Source organism: Pan paniscus, chromosome 6 (assembly GCF_029289425.2).
Source record: "Pan paniscus chromosome 6, NHGRI_mPanPan1-v2.0_pri, whole genome shotgun sequence".
Lineage (NCBI taxonomy): Eukaryota > Metazoa > Chordata > Mammalia > Primates > Hominidae > Pan > Pan paniscus.
Genome location: NC_073255.2, coordinates 44,826,120 through 44,845,692, shown reverse-complemented (window position 1 = coordinate 44,845,692; position 19,573 = coordinate 44,826,120). Strand labels below are relative to the sequence as shown.

At 40.3% G+C, this 19,573-nt stretch overlaps 2 protein-coding genes across 20 annotated transcripts in view; one reads left to right on the top strand and one right to left on the bottom strand.

Annotated features, from left to right (window-relative positions):
• The window catches only part of STK17A (serine/threonine kinase 17a), a 42,133-nt gene that overhangs the window by 21,312 nt on the left and 1,248 nt on the right, over positions 1 to 19,573 (top strand). Inside the window, exons 3-6 of the mRNA XM_008960740.5 lie at positions 3,898 to 4,042; positions 15,244 to 15,370; positions 19,222 to 19,270; positions 19,359 to 19,538. Of these exons, the coding sequence (XP_008958988.2) occupies positions 3,898 to 4,042; positions 15,244 to 15,370; positions 19,222 to 19,270; positions 19,359 to 19,538 (501 nt within the window). The remainder of the gene's footprint in view (positions 1 to 3,897; positions 4,043 to 15,243; positions 15,371 to 19,221; positions 19,271 to 19,358; positions 19,539 to 19,573) is intronic.
• Positions 4,094 to 19,573, bottom strand: part of LOC100977063 (cytochrome c oxidase assembly factor 1 homolog) — a 121,066-nt gene continuing 105,586 nt past the window's right edge. For 15 of the 19 annotated variants that reach the window (XR_010112741.1, XR_008626216.3, XR_010112742.1 and 12 more), the window contains one exon: positions 4,094 to 5,284. The gene's annotated coding sequence lies outside the window, so the exon portion shown is untranslated. The remainder of the gene's footprint in view (positions 5,285 to 19,573) is intronic. The other 4 variants (XR_008955787.2, XR_004672431.3, XR_008626215.2 and 1 more) reach the window with 1 other exon arrangement.

Genomic DNA, 19,573 nt, shown 5'->3' with positions numbered 1-19,573 from the left:
AGGCATTTCACAGTATATATTAGCCCATCATTGCCTTACTCTGAATTTTTTTAGTTGTTTTCCCCTCATCCTGTGCTCTTCTCCCTGACTTCTATTCTACCTCATCTCCTTCTAGTCCTTTTCTACCTCACCCTACATTCTTGGCACACTGCTTTTTTTGTCATTCCATTGTCATCTTCCCTGCATTATTTATGACAAGAACAAGAAGTCTGTGATCATTCTTACCTTGGTTCACCTATAAATGTGCCTTTTTAAAGATTTTCCTCTTTCTCACTGGTTTTTAGCAATTTGAGTATGGTGCCTTGGTTTTATTTGTATTTATCTGGCTTGGAGTTCATTGAGCTACTTAAATTTTTTTGTTTATAGTTTTTATCAGATTTGGAAATTTTTCAGCCATTATGTTTTCTAATATTTTCCTACCCCTACCTCTCTTCTCTTATTCCTTGAATTACAGTGTATTAAATGGCTTGATGCTGTCCCATAGATCCCTGGGGTCCTGTTTGTTTTGTTCAGTCTTTTTTCCCTCCCTCTCTTTCTCTGTGCTTCCATTGACAGCTTATTTTGCTGCATCTTAAAATTCACTGATTCTTCTGCAGTGTCTGATCTGCTATAAAGACTATCCAATGGGTTTTTCATTTGAGATACTGTATTTTTCACCTATGAAAGTTCCTTTTGGTTCTTTTTGTAACCTCCATCTCTTATATGATTATGTTCATATTTTACTTTAAATCTTTGAGCATCTTTATAATGCCTGTTTTAAGGTCCTTATCTGCCAATTCCATCATCTCTGTCATTTCTGGGTCTGCTTTTATTATTTTTCCTATTGGTTGTGAATTGTAATTTGTGGCATTTTCAGATATCTAGAAATTTTTGGTAAAATGACATACATTTGGAATGTTGCAGGGTTGAGTAGATTTTATCCCATTAAAGAATGGTGAAGTATGTTTTGGCAGTCATTTAAATTACTTGTAGATCAGTTTGGTTAGGACAGACCTAGAACTAGGTTAGCCTTGATATAAAGGATGGCCCTCCCAAAGAAGTCTGTTCGTTGCCCCAGTGTTTAGAGTGGCTTTTCTACTCTAGCTTGACAAAATTTAAATGTCTTACCTTGTTCTTTGTGAACACTGGGAATTTCTCAGCCTTATAATTTTCGAGAGTTATTTTGTCTAAGACTTCAAAGTACTATTGAGCAGATCTCTTTGTGCAGCTCCCTCCTCTCTGGTACTCACCTGCCAATTCCAGCTGTCTTAGCCTTGCCAAACTCCCAGTCTGTCTTCTCAGCTTAGCATGGCTGCTGCATTCTACTTCTGCTTGGGTTCCTCCCCTACCCTATACCACTGTCCATAAATTGTTACCAAGTAGGAAGATTGGAGAGCTTACCTTTTCTCACAGCTCATGGTCCTATACCTGTTGTTCTAATGCCTGAAATAGTTGGTTCATATGCTTTAATTTTCTAGTTGTTTATAGCCAGAGGGCAAGTGCCATACCATTTGGTTGGATGGGGAAGTAGAAACTTGCCCTTTAATGAGTGTACCATGTATTTTTTACACAATGTGCCCTCACACATGTGCTCCCTCTATCTGGGATGTGCTGTTACCATTTCATCTAGTGGACTTCTAAGTAATCCTTCAAGGCTCAGAATAAATGTCATCTTTCCAAGATTTTTTTTTTCTACTTCCTTTCCAATTAATTGCTCAATTGCTAAGTTATCAAGTCATTTAATATATAATTTCACATATATATTAATGCATATGTATTTGTTATTTAAATATCTTTCATTTTTCTCTTTCCCACTAGAGCTTGAAGGACCAGACATACTTATTTGTAATTATCTTTCTATCTCTAGGATGGAGCATAGGGCCTAACATATTTGATGGTTTGCTGAATTTGAATAATGAGAAAGTAAAGATCCAAACTGGGCCTCAGAGCAGGACAGAAATGGAAATGCTAGTTTAGATAGAAAAAACAGTGTTTGGTTTGAGGCGGGAAGCTATGATACAGCCAAGGTGCAGGCAGCTAGGGAAACTCAGTTACTCTTAGCTTCTAAACATCAGTTATATGGCTCTGAATAATGTTGGTCAAAAGATAATCATCTCACAACTTTCCAATGACCACTAGAAAGTTGAAATTTTAAAGTTCTAAATGTTTTCTGTAAAAGTAGTTTTTGTACAAAACTTTTTTTGTTAACAGTTTTTTAATTAACTTCCCAGTAAAAATTTTTTGGTTAAAAAGTAGTGTTGCTGTAGTTAAAGACAGAAAAAGCAAAGCTATTATAGGGCTTCTCTAGCTTCCATGTGAAGGAAAGTACTTTGTGTAAAATAGTTAATATTATATTTTCTGTTACTATACTTGAGAGATGCTTTTAACATCTCAGATTGTTCTTCAGTGAGATCACATTTAGTGATATTAGTTAATATGGCATTTAGTTTAGTTAATGAGTAAAATCCACAGTTAAACAGGGTTATATGATTATATGTTGTACCGAGAGAAATATAGTCTCTTTTTTTTTTGAGAGGAATGAATGTCATCTTAATGGTCACTCAATCTAGCTTTTCAATTTTTTTTTTTTTTTTTTTTTTTTTTTTTTTTGAGATGGAGTTTTGTTCTTGTTGCCCAGGCTGGAGTGCAATGGTGTGATCTCAGTTCATCCCAACTTCTGCCTCCCAGGTTCAAGTGATTCTCCTGCCTCAGCCTCCTGAGTAGCTGGGATTACAGGCATGCGCTACCATGCCTGGCTAATTTTGTATTTTTAGTAGAGACAGGGCTTCTCCATGTTGGTCACGCTGGTCTGGAATTCCTGATCTCAGGTGATCTGCCTGCCTCAGCCTCCCAAAGTGCTGGGATTACAGGTGTGAGCCACTGTGCCCAGCCTCAATTTTATTATAATAGTCTATATTTGAAATACATACTTGAAAATTTTCACAAAACTGTAGTTAGCAGTATATTTTGTGCTTATGTAAACTACTTAAATTGTTGAAAACACCAAGAAGGAACCATTTGTTAAAGCAAGAATGGGGCCGGGCGTGGTGGCTCACACCTGTAATCCCAGCACTTTGAGAGCCCAGGGTGGGCGGCTCACGAGGTCAGGGAGATCGAGATCATCCTGGCCAACCTGGTGAAACCCCGTCTCTACTAAAATACAAAAAAATTAGCCGGGCGTGGTGGCCCACGCCTGTAGTCCCAGCTACTCGGGAGGCTGAGGCAGGAGAATCGATTGAACCCAGGAGGCGGAGGTTGCAGTGAGCTGAGATCACGCCACTGCACTCCGGCCTGGTGACAGAGCAAGACTCCGTCTCAAAAAAAAAAAAAAAGCAAGAATGGGTAACTTTATAGTGTAAAGAGACTAATTGCTCTTAAAATTTAGGTAAAGAAATCCTTGTGTTTATGTAAATTGATAGTAATGGGCTGAGGAACTCAGATGACAATAAACTGTGATTAAGAAACTGTTTCAGCCAAAATGCAGTTCTTTATTTCAATTGAGGAACACAGTTCTGTTACCAGCAAATTGTGGCCTGTATGTGCAGAGGGCTTAGTAAACTGTACATTACATCGTGGTGCATCTTGAGCTACTTGGAACTGAGTTGGCTCAGCCTATACCGTGTTTTGATTCAGGTTGTTAAATCCATGCTAACAGTTATACAGGCTGGGTACAATGGCTTATACCTGTAATCCCAACACCTTTGGAGGCCAAGGTGGGAGGATCACTTGAGCACAGGAGTTTGAGACCAGCCTGGGCAACATAGTGAGGTCCCATCTCTATTTTTCAAAATAAAAATACATTTTTTAAAAAAGGTATACAGTTACTGCCAGACTGTAATTAATTTACTCTGTAGTTTTGGTGTAAGTGTTCGCCATTTCTTATGAGTTATATATTACTTTAATTTTGCCCTTCTCTAGTGCTGCTGGGGGTGAAATCTTTGACCAGTGTGTTGCAGACAGAGAAGAAGCCTTTAAAGAAAAAGATGTTCAAAGACTTATGCGACAGATTTTAGAAGGTGTTCACTTTTTACACACTCGTGATGTAGTTCATCTTGATTTGAAGGTAAGATTCAAATTACAATTTTGAGATTGCTAAAGAATGACATTCAAGACGTAAAATATTTAACAGTGATTTATTCAAACATGTTTCACGTTTGTGTATTATTAGGTAACAAGGATATTAGAATTGAGTCTTTACTCCTATCCTCTAGCCAGTTAGTTTTATCAGAGAGATAATGCACACATGTGTACATGGAAAGATACATAATAATACAATGCCAAAGAAAGGAACTCAAAATATGACAAGACAGAACTTGAGCTAGATCTTTTGAAAAGTTAGGATTTAGATAAGTTGAGAAGAATAAGAGAAAATTGCTCACAAGAGTTAGGAATATTTGTGATGTGTTTGGGAAAAAAATAAAATGGAATCATTTCACTGGAATTGAGAAATCAATTAGGAGATATTAAAAGCTGGGGAAAGGCTGGATTCTAGGGGTTTCATATGTCATGAAGACATAGATGATTTTTGAGCCAGGAATATTTGAGAAGCAGTGTTTTGGAAAATAGGCAGCAGTAAATAAATGAGAAAATTAAAGAGATTAGAGGCAGGTAGATTTCTAATTTAAAATCGTCAAAGGCGGAGAAGAGGAAGGAAAGAAAAACAAAGGACAGTATATCAGTTATGTTCCTTTCAAGTGATCAGGGTGCCAGCTGAAACCAGGGTAAGCAAAACAAGGAAATTTTAGTGGCAAACAAGTCCAGGGATAATTCTAGCTTCAGTTATGACAATATTCAGGGTTCAAACACTGTTGCTAGTACTCAGTTTTTCTCCAGCCTTCAGCTCTGCCTTCTTTGAATGACAGTAAGATGGTAATAAAATAGGTGCTGCTGTTCAGCCTTGCAGCTACCTGGAGACAGCAGGAAAGTCAGTCTCTGCTCACAGCTCTGTCCAAAGTTCTGAGATTCACTCTGATTACACCAGCGTAGATCAATTTGGAACCAGTAAGTGTGCTGGTGGGTGTAGGGCTTTGGCTTGCCATGCCAGTGTCATCAGTGTCATAGGCTCCAACTCTGGAGGAAGAGGTATAACACTTTCTACCATCCTAACCTTTACGTGGACTGAGTGAAGAAGGGATGGATTCTCAAAACCAGTTGTGTTTCTGAAAGAACAAAGAATGGGTGCTCAGGAGACAATAAAGGTCCACTATGATGATTCTTAGTATATTCCTGCAGGTGTCTGTGGTAGGCAAGTTTAAGATCTCTGTTGATTTTCTGATGGTTACTTTCATATCAAGTCCAGGTGCAACTGTGGGAAAATGAAACATTCCTCAAACAGAGAACATGCCACAGCAACCCTAGTTCCTAGTGTTTATTTCATTTACAAAGATGGCCTTACTGGCCAGAGGAAATAGGGTTAGGAAGGATGGTAACCTGAGAAGGCCGAAGCCTCTGGACCACCCCCAAAAAACTTTCCCATCCTGAACTGCAGCAGCATCTCACACCACGATCATCTACTGATCTACCTTGACCTCTGCTGTAGTATCCCCTCTAGCAGAAAGTAGATGCTTAATGGCAGTGTTCTCTGACCCAGACATGAATCAGAATCACCTGGAAGGGCTTGTTAATACAAATTGCTAGGCCACAACCCTAAAGTTTCTGATTCAGGGTAGGGCAAGGCGAGGCTTAAACTTCAGGCCAGGGGCCACTTTAAGAATTGCTATATGGCCAGGGCCGGGCGTGGTGGCTCACGCCTGTAATCCCAGCACTTTGGGAGGCCAAGGTGGGCGGATCACAAGGTCAGGAGATCGAGACCATCCTGGCTAACATGGTGAAACCCTGTCTGTAGTAAAAATACAAAAAAATTAGCCAGGCATGGTGGTGGGTGCCTGTAGTCCCAGCTACTCAGGAGGCTGAGGCAGGAGAATGGCGTGAACCCAGGAGGTGGAGCTTGCAGTGAGCTGAGATCATGCCACTGCACTCCAGCCTGGGCAACAGAGCGAGACTCCGTCTCAAAAAAAAAAAAAAAAAATCCAAGACTTGCTATATGGCCAGGTGTGGTGGCTCATGCCTGTAATCCCAGCACTTTGGGAGGCTGAGCCAGGCAGATCACTTGAGGTCAGGAGTTCAAGACCAGCCTGGCCAACATGGTGAAATCCCATCTCTACTAAAAATACAAAAAATTAGCCAAGTGTGGTGGCGCACGCCTATAGTCCCAGCTACTCCAGAGGCTGAGGGGGGAGAATCGCTTGAATCCGGGAGGTGGAGGTTTCAGTGAGCTGAGATCGTGCCATTGCACTCTAACCTAGGCAACAGAGCGAGACTTCGTCTCAAAAAAAAAAAAAAAAACTGCTACATGGCACATTCCGTAATACCTTTGTTTATTTACATAGATAGATAGAGTCATACTATATAAATATAAATTCATATATGTATATATTTAATACTATATAAATAACTGCTTAATTTTTATTGCATGAAGGCGCACTCTCGAGAAGGAGTGTACAGGCTGGGCGCAGTGGCTCATGCCTGTAATCCCAGCACTTTGGGAGGTCAAGGAGGGCAGATCGCTTGAGGTCAGGAGTTTAAGACCAGCCTAGCCAACATGGTGAAACCCTATCTCTACGAAAAATACAAAAATTAGCCGGGTGTGGTGGCAGGCACCTGTAATCCCAGCTACTTGGGAGGCTGAGGCAGGAGAATCGCTTGAACCTGGGAGGTGACGGTTGCAGTGAGCCGAGATTGCGCCACTGCACTCCAGCCTGGCTGACAGAATAAGACTCCGTCTCAAAACAAAAAAAAGAGGATACAGTGTGTGTAATCTGGAGGTTGACTTCTACAGCAAACTTGATAATGTCCCATTTGAATTTAGGTGGAAAGGTAGTTTCTTTTTAAATACTAGTTTCCTACAGAAAAATTTACTCATTTCCTACAGAAAAATACAGGGAAAAGAAAACAATGTGGAAGTTTTCTTGTTCTCTTTTGAAAGATGCCAATGTAAATTCATTTTATACACATTTATCTTTTCTCAAAGATATTAATTTTTTAATACCATGGCTAAAATGGACACTCAGGACCCAGTAGCCACATGGTACACAGTGGCGTTTTTTGAAAGCAAGTGTGGACATGTGCACACCCACATGCTGAGGTGGCCTGATGTTAATGCTGAAGGTTACCTAGTTAAAACCTTTCATAGCTTGGGTGGGGGCATTGCTTTTCCCCTTCAGTCTGTCATATGCATAAGAAGTTCAAAGATCCTTGCTGCAAGAAATTTCCACCTTGCTTCCCTCGGGAACATTTACAAGGAAGATATGGCCTCCGCAGTACGGACTTTCACTGGGCTAATACTTTAAGTATTAGCCATGCAGAGGAATTCCCAAAATAAATGTTTATGCTGTAGCTTCTTTCATGTTTGGTTTTACACTCTTAACTTTGCAAAATCGTGTATCTGTTTTATTTTTTAATGATGTTTTACTAGTCTTATGATGGACTTCCAGGAAGAGAACCCCAATTTAAATAGCATTGCACCTATAGGAAATGAGCTTTCAGCTTATGACAGTTGAACCTGTGACTATTCAAGAACTAATTAAGTAGCAAGTCAAACAGGTTGTCAGCACCATGTGTCATGGATCTTTGATGTTACTTGAGAGCATCAAAGGTGAATATTAAGTTCTTGAATACCAACTTTAAGTGTGTATTTACACAAGGAAATTATATCCCTTTCTCCTCAGTATATTCAGTATCAATCATATTCCTTTCTCTCTAATACACTTGGTTTAGAATTCTTTCCAGATTCAGTAGAGGCCTTGATGACGATGACGGGCCTTTGATGTTAGAAACTGGACTCTCCATGTTTCCTCGACCCAGAGGAACTAGAAGACAAAGTGGTCCAAAGGGTTCTCAACCTTCCTTCTGCCTTCATGCCCCTCCATGTGCAGTCAGACATGTCTCTGAGTCAACTACTGGAGGGAGAGGATAGAGACGGGGTTGGTATGGCAACCATGCATGTGGGAGTGATTTCTACTAAAAGGTCATTTCCAATTGGCCTCTGTGAGTCTGGATGAAGTGAGTCTGCTGTCCTCTGTCTTCGACAGTGTGTGCTCATAATGTTGACTCTTGGTCTCTAGAAGAGTTTGAAAGACTAGGCTATTTTTTAAGAAATTATTTTCCCACATTGCCTCAAAGCTAAATATATTATGTTTTCATTCTCTAAAAACTGATAATCCCAATATGTATGGTAATTTTGAATTATTAGGCTATTTAGTCTCCATGCTGGTTAAAATGGGAAACTCCTGTCCCTGTGATAGAAGTTAGTTGGAAGTTAAAACAACTGTTATAGTTGCTTCTATTAAGGATATAATTGATGCTATGGGAAATACACTGCTTAGCTTTGGTGCAGAGCCTGAATGATCAATTTGCCAAAAGACTGATTCACTGAAGACTGTCAGCCAAATATCTTAAATAGAGCTGGGAAAGTTCTTGGGGTGGGGGAGGGAGTAGCAGATGCAGATTTAGGAGTCTGTAAAAGTATGAGTCCATACAGCCACAAAAATAGAAAAGACAAGCCATGATTAAGAGAAAACCCATTCATTTAATATATAAAATGTTGCAGAAATTGCAAATCTGAGAAACAACAACCCTGGCAAAGTCAGAACAAAACCAACTAAAAGTACCCAAACAGTCTCAATAATTTGGTGAATTAGTCATTCAGTACAGTGGCCTGGTTTTAGTCCTGTCAGAGGGAGGGAGGACTGACTAAAAATAGCACAAAGAAATCTGGTCTTAAAATCTATTGCTCTTTTTTCTTCAAATGGTGTTGTACTGGTTCAGTCTTTCAGCAGTGTTAGTACAGTCAGCCCTCTGCATCCATGGATTCAACCAACCACAGGTTGAAAATATTCAGGGCGCAAAAATTCCACAAAGTTCCAAAAAGCTAAACTTGAATTGGCCCCCCACCAAGTATTTCATTGAATCCACACAAATGAGGTGATGTGTGGTATTATAATAGCTATTCTGAGTAACCTAGAGATGATTTAAAGTTTACAGGAGGATGTGCTTAGGTTATATGCAAATACTGTACCATTTCCTATCAGGAACTTGAGCATCACAGATTTTGGTATCTACAAGGAGTCCCTGAACCAATCCCCACCGATACCATGGGACAACTATACTAGGATTCTATCACTAACTTTTCCACCCAGTTATGCTCATGGTTAAAAGTAGACTAGAAGAAGGCCAGGTTTGGTGGCTCACACCTGTAATCCCAGCACTTTGGGAGGCTGAGGTAGAAGGACCACATGAGCCCAGGAGTTTGAGACCAGCCCGGGCAACATAGTGAGACCTCGTCTCCACAAAAAATTAAAAAAATCAGCCAGCCATGGTGGCACGCATCTTTAGCCCCAGCTACGGAGGAAGCTGAGGCGGGAGGATTGCCTGAGCTCAGGAGTTCGAGGCTGCAGTGGGCTATGATTGCACCCTGCATTCCAGCCTGGGGAACAGAGTGAGAGCCTGTCTCAAAAACTTTTTTATTAAAACATTAATTTCTAAAAATTAATTTCAAAAAAAGTAGCCAGAAGCTGGGACTTTCCATATGAGATTTAAATTTGAGCATCAGTATATTACTTGAAAGCAGGGGTAATAAAAACATTCCTAAACAGTCCCCCAAATTAATTTAGATGGGATTATTAACCTGTTTCTCTACTCTAACCTGGGTTTTAATAGTTAATGTACTAGAACTTTAATTGTCTGATAAAATGTTCCTTAAAACCCTGCCCATGACACCCTAAGCCTTATTGAGCAGGTTAACCTCAACTTTACAATGATCTTAGCCGCTAAATCTTCTCCAGTGGTGATTGTTCAGTAAACGTTAAATGGATTATGTACAAAGATGAAGATACCAAGATAAATAAAAGACTTCCCTACAGCCACCATCTATTTACGGACCGTCTGCAGGTTTTCTGCTTATTCCACTGTCATCACCTCTCTATTGATTGACCTTGCTTCTTTCTCTCCCTTACTACCTGGGATTCATATATTTTAAATAGAACTAGATTTTGTGTGCCACAACTTCTTTATCATGAACTGGATTCCCTAGAAAGGAAGTTTAACTAAATTGTAAATGCTGAGGTACTTAGCTTTGTTTTCAGGACATGTATTTCGGCTTATTGGAAGTAGATATATTTCACCATCGAAGAACTAACAGAGCTTATAGTCCTGTAATTGTACATATATTTTATTTAGAGAAGCAAAGTCTATTTTTAAAAATAGTCCTGTGGTCAAAATAGGGCACAGTTAGTTGGTAAAGGCCACATAATAAATATTAACTGAAATCCCATGAAATAGCTCTGATTTTATGAGAAATGTGTTTATTCTAGCAACCTCTCTCTCAGTTGTTTAACTTCATTTTTAGAAAGTCTCTCACATTGGTGTATCATAGATACATGTAACAGGGCCTAGACTTCTCATACAATAAGATTTTAATAATTTGATCACACTGATTTAGGATTTACAACATTACCACCAAACCAATTAGTTTTTGCATAGTAACTAAAGAAAGCATTTCTCAGGGAATATAAAGTGTAAACACATAAAAGGGAAAAACATTTAAACTATTTTAAGGGAACAAATGGTATTTAAGAACATTCATAGAATGTACATGTTTACTAATCACAAGAAAATCTCAAGATTTGGTGAAGATTTTCCCTAGCAGTATTTCACCTGGCATTTTGTGTGTACTCAAAAGGGCAAAACATTCAATTATGAATATGTATCACTGAACCAAAGCCCTCCTATCAAATTTGCCTGAATAATAGACATTTTGTGGTTACTATAGTTTTTGTTTTGTTTTTTTGTTTGTTTGTTTTTGATAGGGTCGTATTCTGTTACCCAGATTGGAGTGCAGTGGCACTATCTCGGCTCACTGCAGCCTCTGCCTCCCAGGCTCAAGTGATCCTCCCACCTCGGCCTCCCAAGTAGCTGGGACTACAGGTGTACACCACCATGCCTGGCTAATTTTTTGTATTTTTGGTGGAGACAGGTTTTCATCATGTTGCCCAGGCTGGTCTCGAACTCCTAAGCTCAAACAATCCACTCACCTCGGCCTCCCAAATTGCTGGAATTACAGATGTGAGCCACTGCGCCCAGCCCTTTTGTTGTACTATAGTATTTTATTAACATACGAAAACTAAAATTGCCTTGAAAAGTCTGAGGACTCATAGTCATGATGGTACATAGGTGTTTTTTTCGTGAAGAATTAGCTAGAAGCTAATTAACAAAGAAAATGTGGCCTGCCTTCTGCCATTTACTCCAGAATAGCCTACAAAGCCCTGTGATCTCCTAGCCATTTCCTTTCCAACCTCATGCCTCCCACCACTCATACCCCTTTTGCCTTGTGCTGTCGTCCAGCCACACAGGATTTCCTGCAGATGCTCCACAGCAGTACGGCCTCTATACTTCTCTTCCCTCTGCCTGGAATGCTTCCTGCGTACTCCAACCCCTCCAGGACACTGAGCCGTGACTGGCTCTTTTTTAACATCGTCCTCTCCTCCCTCAGGTTGCCTTCTTAGAGAGGCCTTCTCTAACTCCCCTAAAGATAACATGCCCATGCACACACCCCAAGCAACCACTCTCGCCCATCACCCTGCTTTGAGTTCCCCATAGTGCTTAAAGCGACCTGAGGTGTACTTATTTGTCTTCATTAAGATGCAGGGCTCCAAAAGAGAGGACTGGTGTCTTGTTTTCTGTTATTTCCCCAGGGCCTAGCTCATTAGGCAATCAATAAATATTTGTTGAAAAAATGAGGAAATCTTTTTACCCTTCAGGGTCTGCTCACATATCTCCTCTGTAATTTTCCAGGGCAGAATTAATCGCTCTGATATATTTATCGCCTGAGCACTTTGTATATATTGCTCTCATGGTGCAATTCACAGAAGAGTGACTTGAGCCTGGCAGGTTCATCTATTTTCTCTTGATTATAAACTCTGACAGTAGGGCGTTCTTATTGCTAATATTTATACTACCACTAGTCCTAACACAAAATAGACACCCTGTTAATTTTTTTATAGTTATGTTTCTTCCATTCATTCACCCAACAAATATAAATGTGTGGTAGGCACTGATCACAGTGACAAAAGAGTAATCAGTACTGTGACTTCTGTCCTCATGAAGCTGTAGATTCTTCCCGTTCTCTGAATTCAGACTGATAAACCTACGGGCATTTTCATAATAGAAAAGAGTAGGATGGATGGTTGGATAGAGGGTAAGACCCTTTTTAAAAAGAGGGACCGTCTGGCCGGGCGCGGTGGCTCACGCCTGTAATCCCAGCACTTTGGGAGGCTGAGACGGGCGGATCACGAGGTCAGGAGATCGAGACCATCCTGGCTAACACGGTGAAACCCCGTCTCTACTAAAAATACAAAAAATTAGCCGGGCGTGGTGGCGGGCTCCTGTAGTCCCAGCTACTCGGGAGGCTGAGGCAGGAGAATGGCCTGAACCTGGGAGGTGGAGCTTGCAGGAAGCTGAGATCGCGCCACTGCACTCCAGCCTGGGCAAAAGAGTGAGACTCCGTCTCAAAAAAAAGAGGGACCATCTATGCCTCAATTTCGTTTTTCATATTGTAGCCCCTCATCTATGGAAATTGTTGTAATCTGCTTCACTACCATCTTAGGCCTTCTCACCAAGTTGAGACTAGGCAAAGAAGAACAGAAAAAAGTGTTCTAGACTGAGGGAATACCATATACAAATTCACTCTTGTGAGAGGAAGCATGGCAAGTATGAGACTGGAAAGTGTCCCGTGGGACCCAGCTTCATGGAGCCGGGGGATCATGGCATATGATGAGTCTGGAGAGCTAGTTAGGCAGAAGCTGGACTTCAGGACATGCACACCATGCGAAGGAGTTTGGAGGTTACCTAAGAGCAGTGGGAGGCTGTGGAAGGGTTTAGGAAAGGGGACAACAGATCCAATTTATATAATACAAAAGAACCTTCTGGCTGCAATGTGGGAAAATAGATCCTAGCAAACCTTTGAAGAGGCCATTGCAATAGAGCAAGAAAGGTAGCTTTAATTTTCCGTAGATGGAGAGAAATAGGCAAAGTCTAGAAATGCTTGGAATTTAGTATTTAAAATCAACTATGGTGACAGGTTAGCTAAATGGAAGAGCGGGGAGGAAAGGAATGGCCAAGATGATTGTTAGTGTTCTCTCCTATTCTGAGGGATGATCATAGCATTCACTGAGACGCCTGTCATTGGCATAGGGAGAATATGATTTAGGAAGGAAAATAGGAGTCTGTTTTTGGTCATGTTGAATTTGAGGTACCTTTGAGACATCAAAGGGGAGATAATAGGTAAGCAGCTGGTTGAAGAGGTCTGAAAGAGAGAAAAACATTGTGAGTCTTAAGGTGTAGGTGATATTTAAGCCTTGGGTGCAGATCATGCAAGCTTGAGAGTTTGGAGTAAAAAGAGGAAAGGCCTCAAGATCAAGCCTTGAGAAACCCAGCATCCAGTGGACCAGGTAAAAGAAGGTGGCCCATCAGAGGAGATGGAAGACCCAGCCAGAGATAGGAAGAAAGCCAGGACAGTGTTTTGTCATGGGAGCCAAGAGAAAGATAACATATAAACAAGGAAGGAGTGGTTAACTTTGTCAAACACTGCTAAGGGAGTGGTCCAGAAAAAAGCATTGAAGAATATCACTGGATTTTGTGATTTGTAGTGGAATGAGAGGACAGAAGTCAGATGGAGGGGCAGAATATGAATGGAAGGAAAGGAAATGTGAACATTCATTCTATACATCTAGGGGACCAATGTGATGGAGACAGAAACAAACAGCTAACAAAACTATGGAGTAAGCATGCTGTGTACACCATGCAGTGGAGCAGGGACGGGACAGCCATTAAGCCCTCCCTGGAAGGAGCAGGGGAGGCCAGGGCAGGCTTTACAGAGGAATTGGTTCTGTATTGAGACCCATCATGCATGGAATGAGGAATGAGAATAAATCTGTCAGGGAGAAAAGGGGAGAGGGTGTCCTGAACAAAGGCAGTACGTGTGTAAAGGCATGAGATGTGGGAGTAGCTGTGTTATTTAGGGATTACAGACTGTTTGATTTGGAGCACAGATTGCCTTTGGAGCCGTGACAGATTAATCTTGAAAAGGAAGCAGGGGCCCAATCTTAAAACACTGGGTGTTAGAGTGAAGTATTTGTAATTTACCAATGTTTCTCAGCTTACCTTTGGAAATATTCTTAATGGCAGAAAACATTAAGTGAGGACCCTTTATAATGCAAACACAAACTTTCCTTTCAAATTTCGTGTTTTAAAAATTTAATGAATTTTACATTCTAGTCCATAATATATTTGCTTGTCTTTTTATGTGAAAGTATCTTAGGTTATTTTCCACTGGGTAAAAATGACTCCATGGATATGAACCTCACTGATTCTGTGGCTCTGGGGAGCTCTTTCCCATTACTGTACATGTCCTCACCCCACATATCCCCACTCACAAGTCCAGAGAGAACTTAGGGTAGAAGTCATCAGTATGTAAGTGGCAGCTGAAGCTTTGGAAGTAGATGAAATCGCTCCAAAATAGAATGCAGAGTGGTGGGAGAAGAGGGCCATGCAGCGAGAGATCCTGAACAACACAAATATTTAAAAGGAGGACAGAAGGAAAACATTGAGAAAATTGTGAGGGATCTGTAGAAGAAGGAAGAGACCCAAGGTGGAGAAAATGGGGAGGAATTTCAACAATACAAGGATGCTTGACAGTGCCCAGTGCTACAGAAATCATTGCATGCAAAATAGTCCCTGAAAGACACAGACGGGATTTGGTGGGTCTTTGATTATTGAAGTTATTGTGACCTTAATGAAGGCAGATTCAGTCAAGGGGGCAAAAGAGATTTAGTTGCACTGAGAAAACAATACCAATTGTGCTTGACCATGCTTCCAAGAAGCTGAGCTTTGAGGGAATAGTAGGAGCAAGCATGCTGCATGCAAGGAGATTCAGGATCATGGGCAATGGTTTCCATAAGGTAGGGATAGAAACATTTTTATATGCTGAGGAAGAGCCAGGGTAGGGGAAGAGATTGAAAATACAAGAGAGTACAGGCCTGCTGCCTTATACATAGGCAATAAATTGTAAAAATATTTCTTTAACAAATGACTGTTTACTGTTAAATTCCTCAGTCTCAGTTTCATAGGTGAAATATGTTTTATGGGCTGCATGTTTTGTGTACTTAATCATAGTTGTATTGATTTTTGCGGGGGTATATTGTCTTTTAGCCTCAGAATATTCTGTTGACAAGTGAATCTCCATTGGGTGACATTAAGATTGTTGATTTTGGCCTTTCAAGAATATTGAAGAACAGTGAAGAGCTCCGAGAAATTATGGGTACCCCTGAATATGTGGGTAAGTATTCATAAAAGTAGTTTTGTTCTGGGGTCAGGCATCACCTTCATTAGGGGACTTGTCCATGTGGCATGACTCATAGTGGAGCCAGCTATCTACTATGTTGAAATTCTACCATCAGAGATTTATTCCTTTGGATTACATTTTACAATGGAAAACGTTCAAGAGTAAGATACCAAATTGGTGATCTCTTCACTATCTCTTCACTACAGAGCTAAGAGAATTTGAAGGGATTACTTCTAAAAGGAATAGGAGAGGATTTTCTTAACAAAGTAGGATATTAGCTTATCTGAGGGTGGGAGGATATTTAACAAGTAAGGACCTTTAAGGATGTTCTGGTTGATAACAAACATTGACAAAGGAATTGCCAAGTCTGAGGCTCCACAGAAGTGTGGAGCAGAGAGGGCATTTGGTTGGATCCATGGTTGAGTGCTTCTGGCAGAAAGAAAAAGGAGCTTAAACATTGAAGGTAGCAGCAAGAAAGCAGCTGAATGATGATACTCCATGGGTGTAGGCGTATCATCAAAGAAGTCAACTATTACTTTCTTTGATAAACTGAGGAAAATTGGAGTTTGAAAGATTAATAGTTTGATGGTCTTTTTAAGGTATCTGTAGAATAAGGCTGTGAAATTGAGAGGTTGTGACCAGAGATTAGATTATTAATAGTTAGGCCAAGTGCAGTGGCTCACGCCTGTAATCCCAGCACTTTGGGAGGCCAAGGTGGGCAGATCACTTGAGGCCAGGAATGTGAGACCAGCCTGGCCAACATGGCAAAACCTGTCTCTACTAAAAATACAAAAATTAGCCAGGCGTGATGGTGGGCACCTGTAGTCCCAGCTACTCGGGAGGCTGAGGCAGGAGAATGGCGTGAACCTGGGAGGCGGAGCTTGCAGTGAGCTGAGATCCCACCACTGCACTCCAGCCTGGGCGACAGAGTGAGACTCCGTCTCAAAAAAAAAAAAAAGAATATTAATATTTAAAATTTCAGTGGTGAAATAGCTCTTTGTAATTATGAGGCCTTGGATATAAGGCTGGAAAGGCAGTTTTTTAGACCAGGAAATCAAGAAGCTGTGAAGGTAGGCTGTCTGGGTCATGGACATCAGTGTGGAAGTCACCTAGGCTGCCAGCAGACCTGGGAGAAGAGGAGGGCGGCCGTGGCAGGAATGGAGAAGGCTGTGGCCTGGGCCTGAGGGAAGACTCCATGCCTGAGGGTAGAAGTGTGAAGTGAGCAAATACAGGCTAGAAGAGGGGGAATGAAGAGAGCAGGGTCTCCTTTCAGAGAAGAGGGTAAAAGGAGTGAGTAGTTCTTGAAGGACTGAGGATGTTACAAGAAAAGAGCTATCTGGAGCACAGAAAGACTCAGGAGGGCCGATAGGGTTGAAGAAAACAAACCTGTATGGCAATGATAGTTCAAAAAATAATTCAGAGATTTTTAAAAAGATCCTTAGTTAATTAGATAATAAAAGATGCCACAGGCACAGAAACAACCTTTAAAATTTTTTATATATTTTAATGGGCCAGAATACTTAATTTTCAGTACGCTGACTAATATGCGTCATGACCACTAAGTAAGTTTTGGGGATGTGACTTAATAGTGTTTCTTTAGGGAAAACAGCAACCCAAGTGTTTTAGCCAAATTTAATGGGTACCATTGTAAGCTCAAATACACAAGACTGCAGAATGTAGGTCTGTGAGCTGAAAAATCAAAATAATAATTATTGCCCTGAATGAGGTGGGGTTTTGTTTTGTTTTAATGCTTTCTTTGTTGTTGAGAGAGTCTCGCTCTGCCACCCAGGCTGGAATGCAGTGGCACCATCATAGCTTGCTGCAGCTCCCAACTTGAGCTCCTCCTGCCTCAGCCTCCCGAGTAGCTGGGACCACAGGCACGTGCCAGCACAGCGGGCCAGTTTTTTGTTTGTTTTTTTGGTAAAGATGGGTCTCACTGTGTTGCCCAGGCTAGTGATTTGTTTTAGAGCTTTCTGTTCCTTAGTAAATTTTAAATTTTCTATCAAGAGCCTTTCCCCATCTCAAAACATTATAATGGAAGTACAAGCTCAATCCAAAAAGAAAAAAACTAAAAATGATTCAAAAGTACATAATACAGAAAAACAAAGGGACTCTCCTCTTTTTCCTTCTGTGACTCACCTTTTAAAAGGTGAGTTTATGCCTCCCACAGTCATTTTACATACACACAGAAACTGGTGTGAGTTCTGGCCCTGTACTTGCCATCTATGTGACCTTGGCCCTTAAATCTCTTTATACCTCAGATTCCTCTGTCCATAAAAAGGGGCTAGTAATAGTACCGACCTCATAGGGAATTTGTAAGGATTTCATTGGATTTGCTGTACAAAGCCCTTAAACCAGTATTCAGCACGTAATAAGCACTCAAAAAAGTAAGCTATTGGTATTTCCTGTACCCTTCCTCCCACAGTCTTGCTATGTGGTCTGTTTTACTGTTTCTTCCCCGGTAATTTGGATGCTATGCATTTCATTTTTAATTTCCTAGTCACTTCTTTTGAAACTTTAACATTCACAACCTCTGTTTCTCACTCAACCATTTCAGAAATCAAAATTTAGGAGATTAGCATACCTCGCATTTCCTTTCCAACCTCTTCCTCCCACTCATTTATTCTATGGGGGTTTGTCACAAATGAGTAGTAGATACATGACCTTGAGTATTTCGTTTTTTCATAGAAATAGAACATTTTCATTCCTTTTTTTAATTGTAATTACCACAGTTTTTAGTCTTTGATCTGTTTTTCCGTGGATACAGTACTTATTGACTGCATTTTAATAGTTTAGCCTCCTTATTTGTATAGTTTTGAAAAAAAAAATCTTTAGTTAAGTGGATTGTGAGTAGATTTTTTAAGGAGCATTTTTATAATATTTTTCCTGAATCCTTGCATATTTGACAGTGTCTTTCTATTGTGTTTATGTGTGGCAGCAACAATTTACTTTATATCAAAGCTTTTTTTTTTTTTTTTTTTTTTTTTTTTTGGGAGACACAGTCTCACCCTATCACCCAGGCTGGAGTGCACTGGCACTATCTCGGCTTACTGCAGCCTTGACCTCCCAGACTCAAGTGATCCTCCCACCTCAGCCTCCCCAATAGCTGGGTCTACAGGCATGCACCATGACACTCGGCTAGCTTTTGTTTATTTTTTGTAGAGACAGAGTCTCATTATGTTGCCCAGGCTGGTCTTGAACTCCTGGTTCAAGCAATCCTCCTGCCTTGGCCTTGCAAAGTGCTGGGTACCCAGCCTCAAAGCATATTATTTTTCTCAATTCTATAGATGCAACTTAGTTGCCTTTGTCCCATGCCTGTAGTCTCAGAATGCCCAATTTTTTTTTTTAACCTTGTTGACTTTTTGTTAATGGGTAGATGTTTTAAAAGCTCACTCTGACTGCAACAGAAAAATAGATCAGAGGGGTGGGACAAGTAGTTGAAAAGGCCCAGGTGAGAGGCGAAAGTGCCACGGGTGAGGGTGGGGCAATGAAGAAGCAGAAATATCAGTGGCAGTGAGAAAGTTTTAAAAGCCATGATCTGATAGAGACAATGCTTTATAACACAGAAATTGTCTGTTTATATTTGGTGTTTTTAAAATATTTAAATATTTTGTAAAATACTAGGGACTCAACAATGGTGGGTAGAAGTGTGAAAAGTAAACAAGTTAATTACAAACATCTAGTTAGGCTTTATATTAATTCATATTAATTTATGGTAACCTTTCATTTTAGCCCAAACATTGGATAGTGCCTTATAGTTTCTAATGCTTAGTTTTTTATCTCTTAGAGCAAATTAGGAATTTTTTTCCACAAAACTAAATGTTTTCTTCTCTTTCTGATACTAGCTCCTGAAATTCTTAGTTATGATCCTATAAGCATGGCAACAGATATGTGGTAAGAGTTATTAATGAAAAATTGATCAAATTAGTTTCAAGAAATGAGTATGGTACTAAATTTCTCTTGCATTTTCTTTCTAATTTAGGAGCATTGGAGTGTTAACATATGTCATGCTTACAGGAATATCACCTTTCTTAGGCAATGATAAACAAGAAACATTCTTAAACATCTCACAGATGAATTTAAGTTATTCTGAGGAAGAATTTGATGTTTTGTCTGAGTCGGCTGTTGATTTCATCAGGACACTTTTAGTTAAGAAACCTGAGTAAGTATTATTTTTATTAGTTTAATATTGAACTA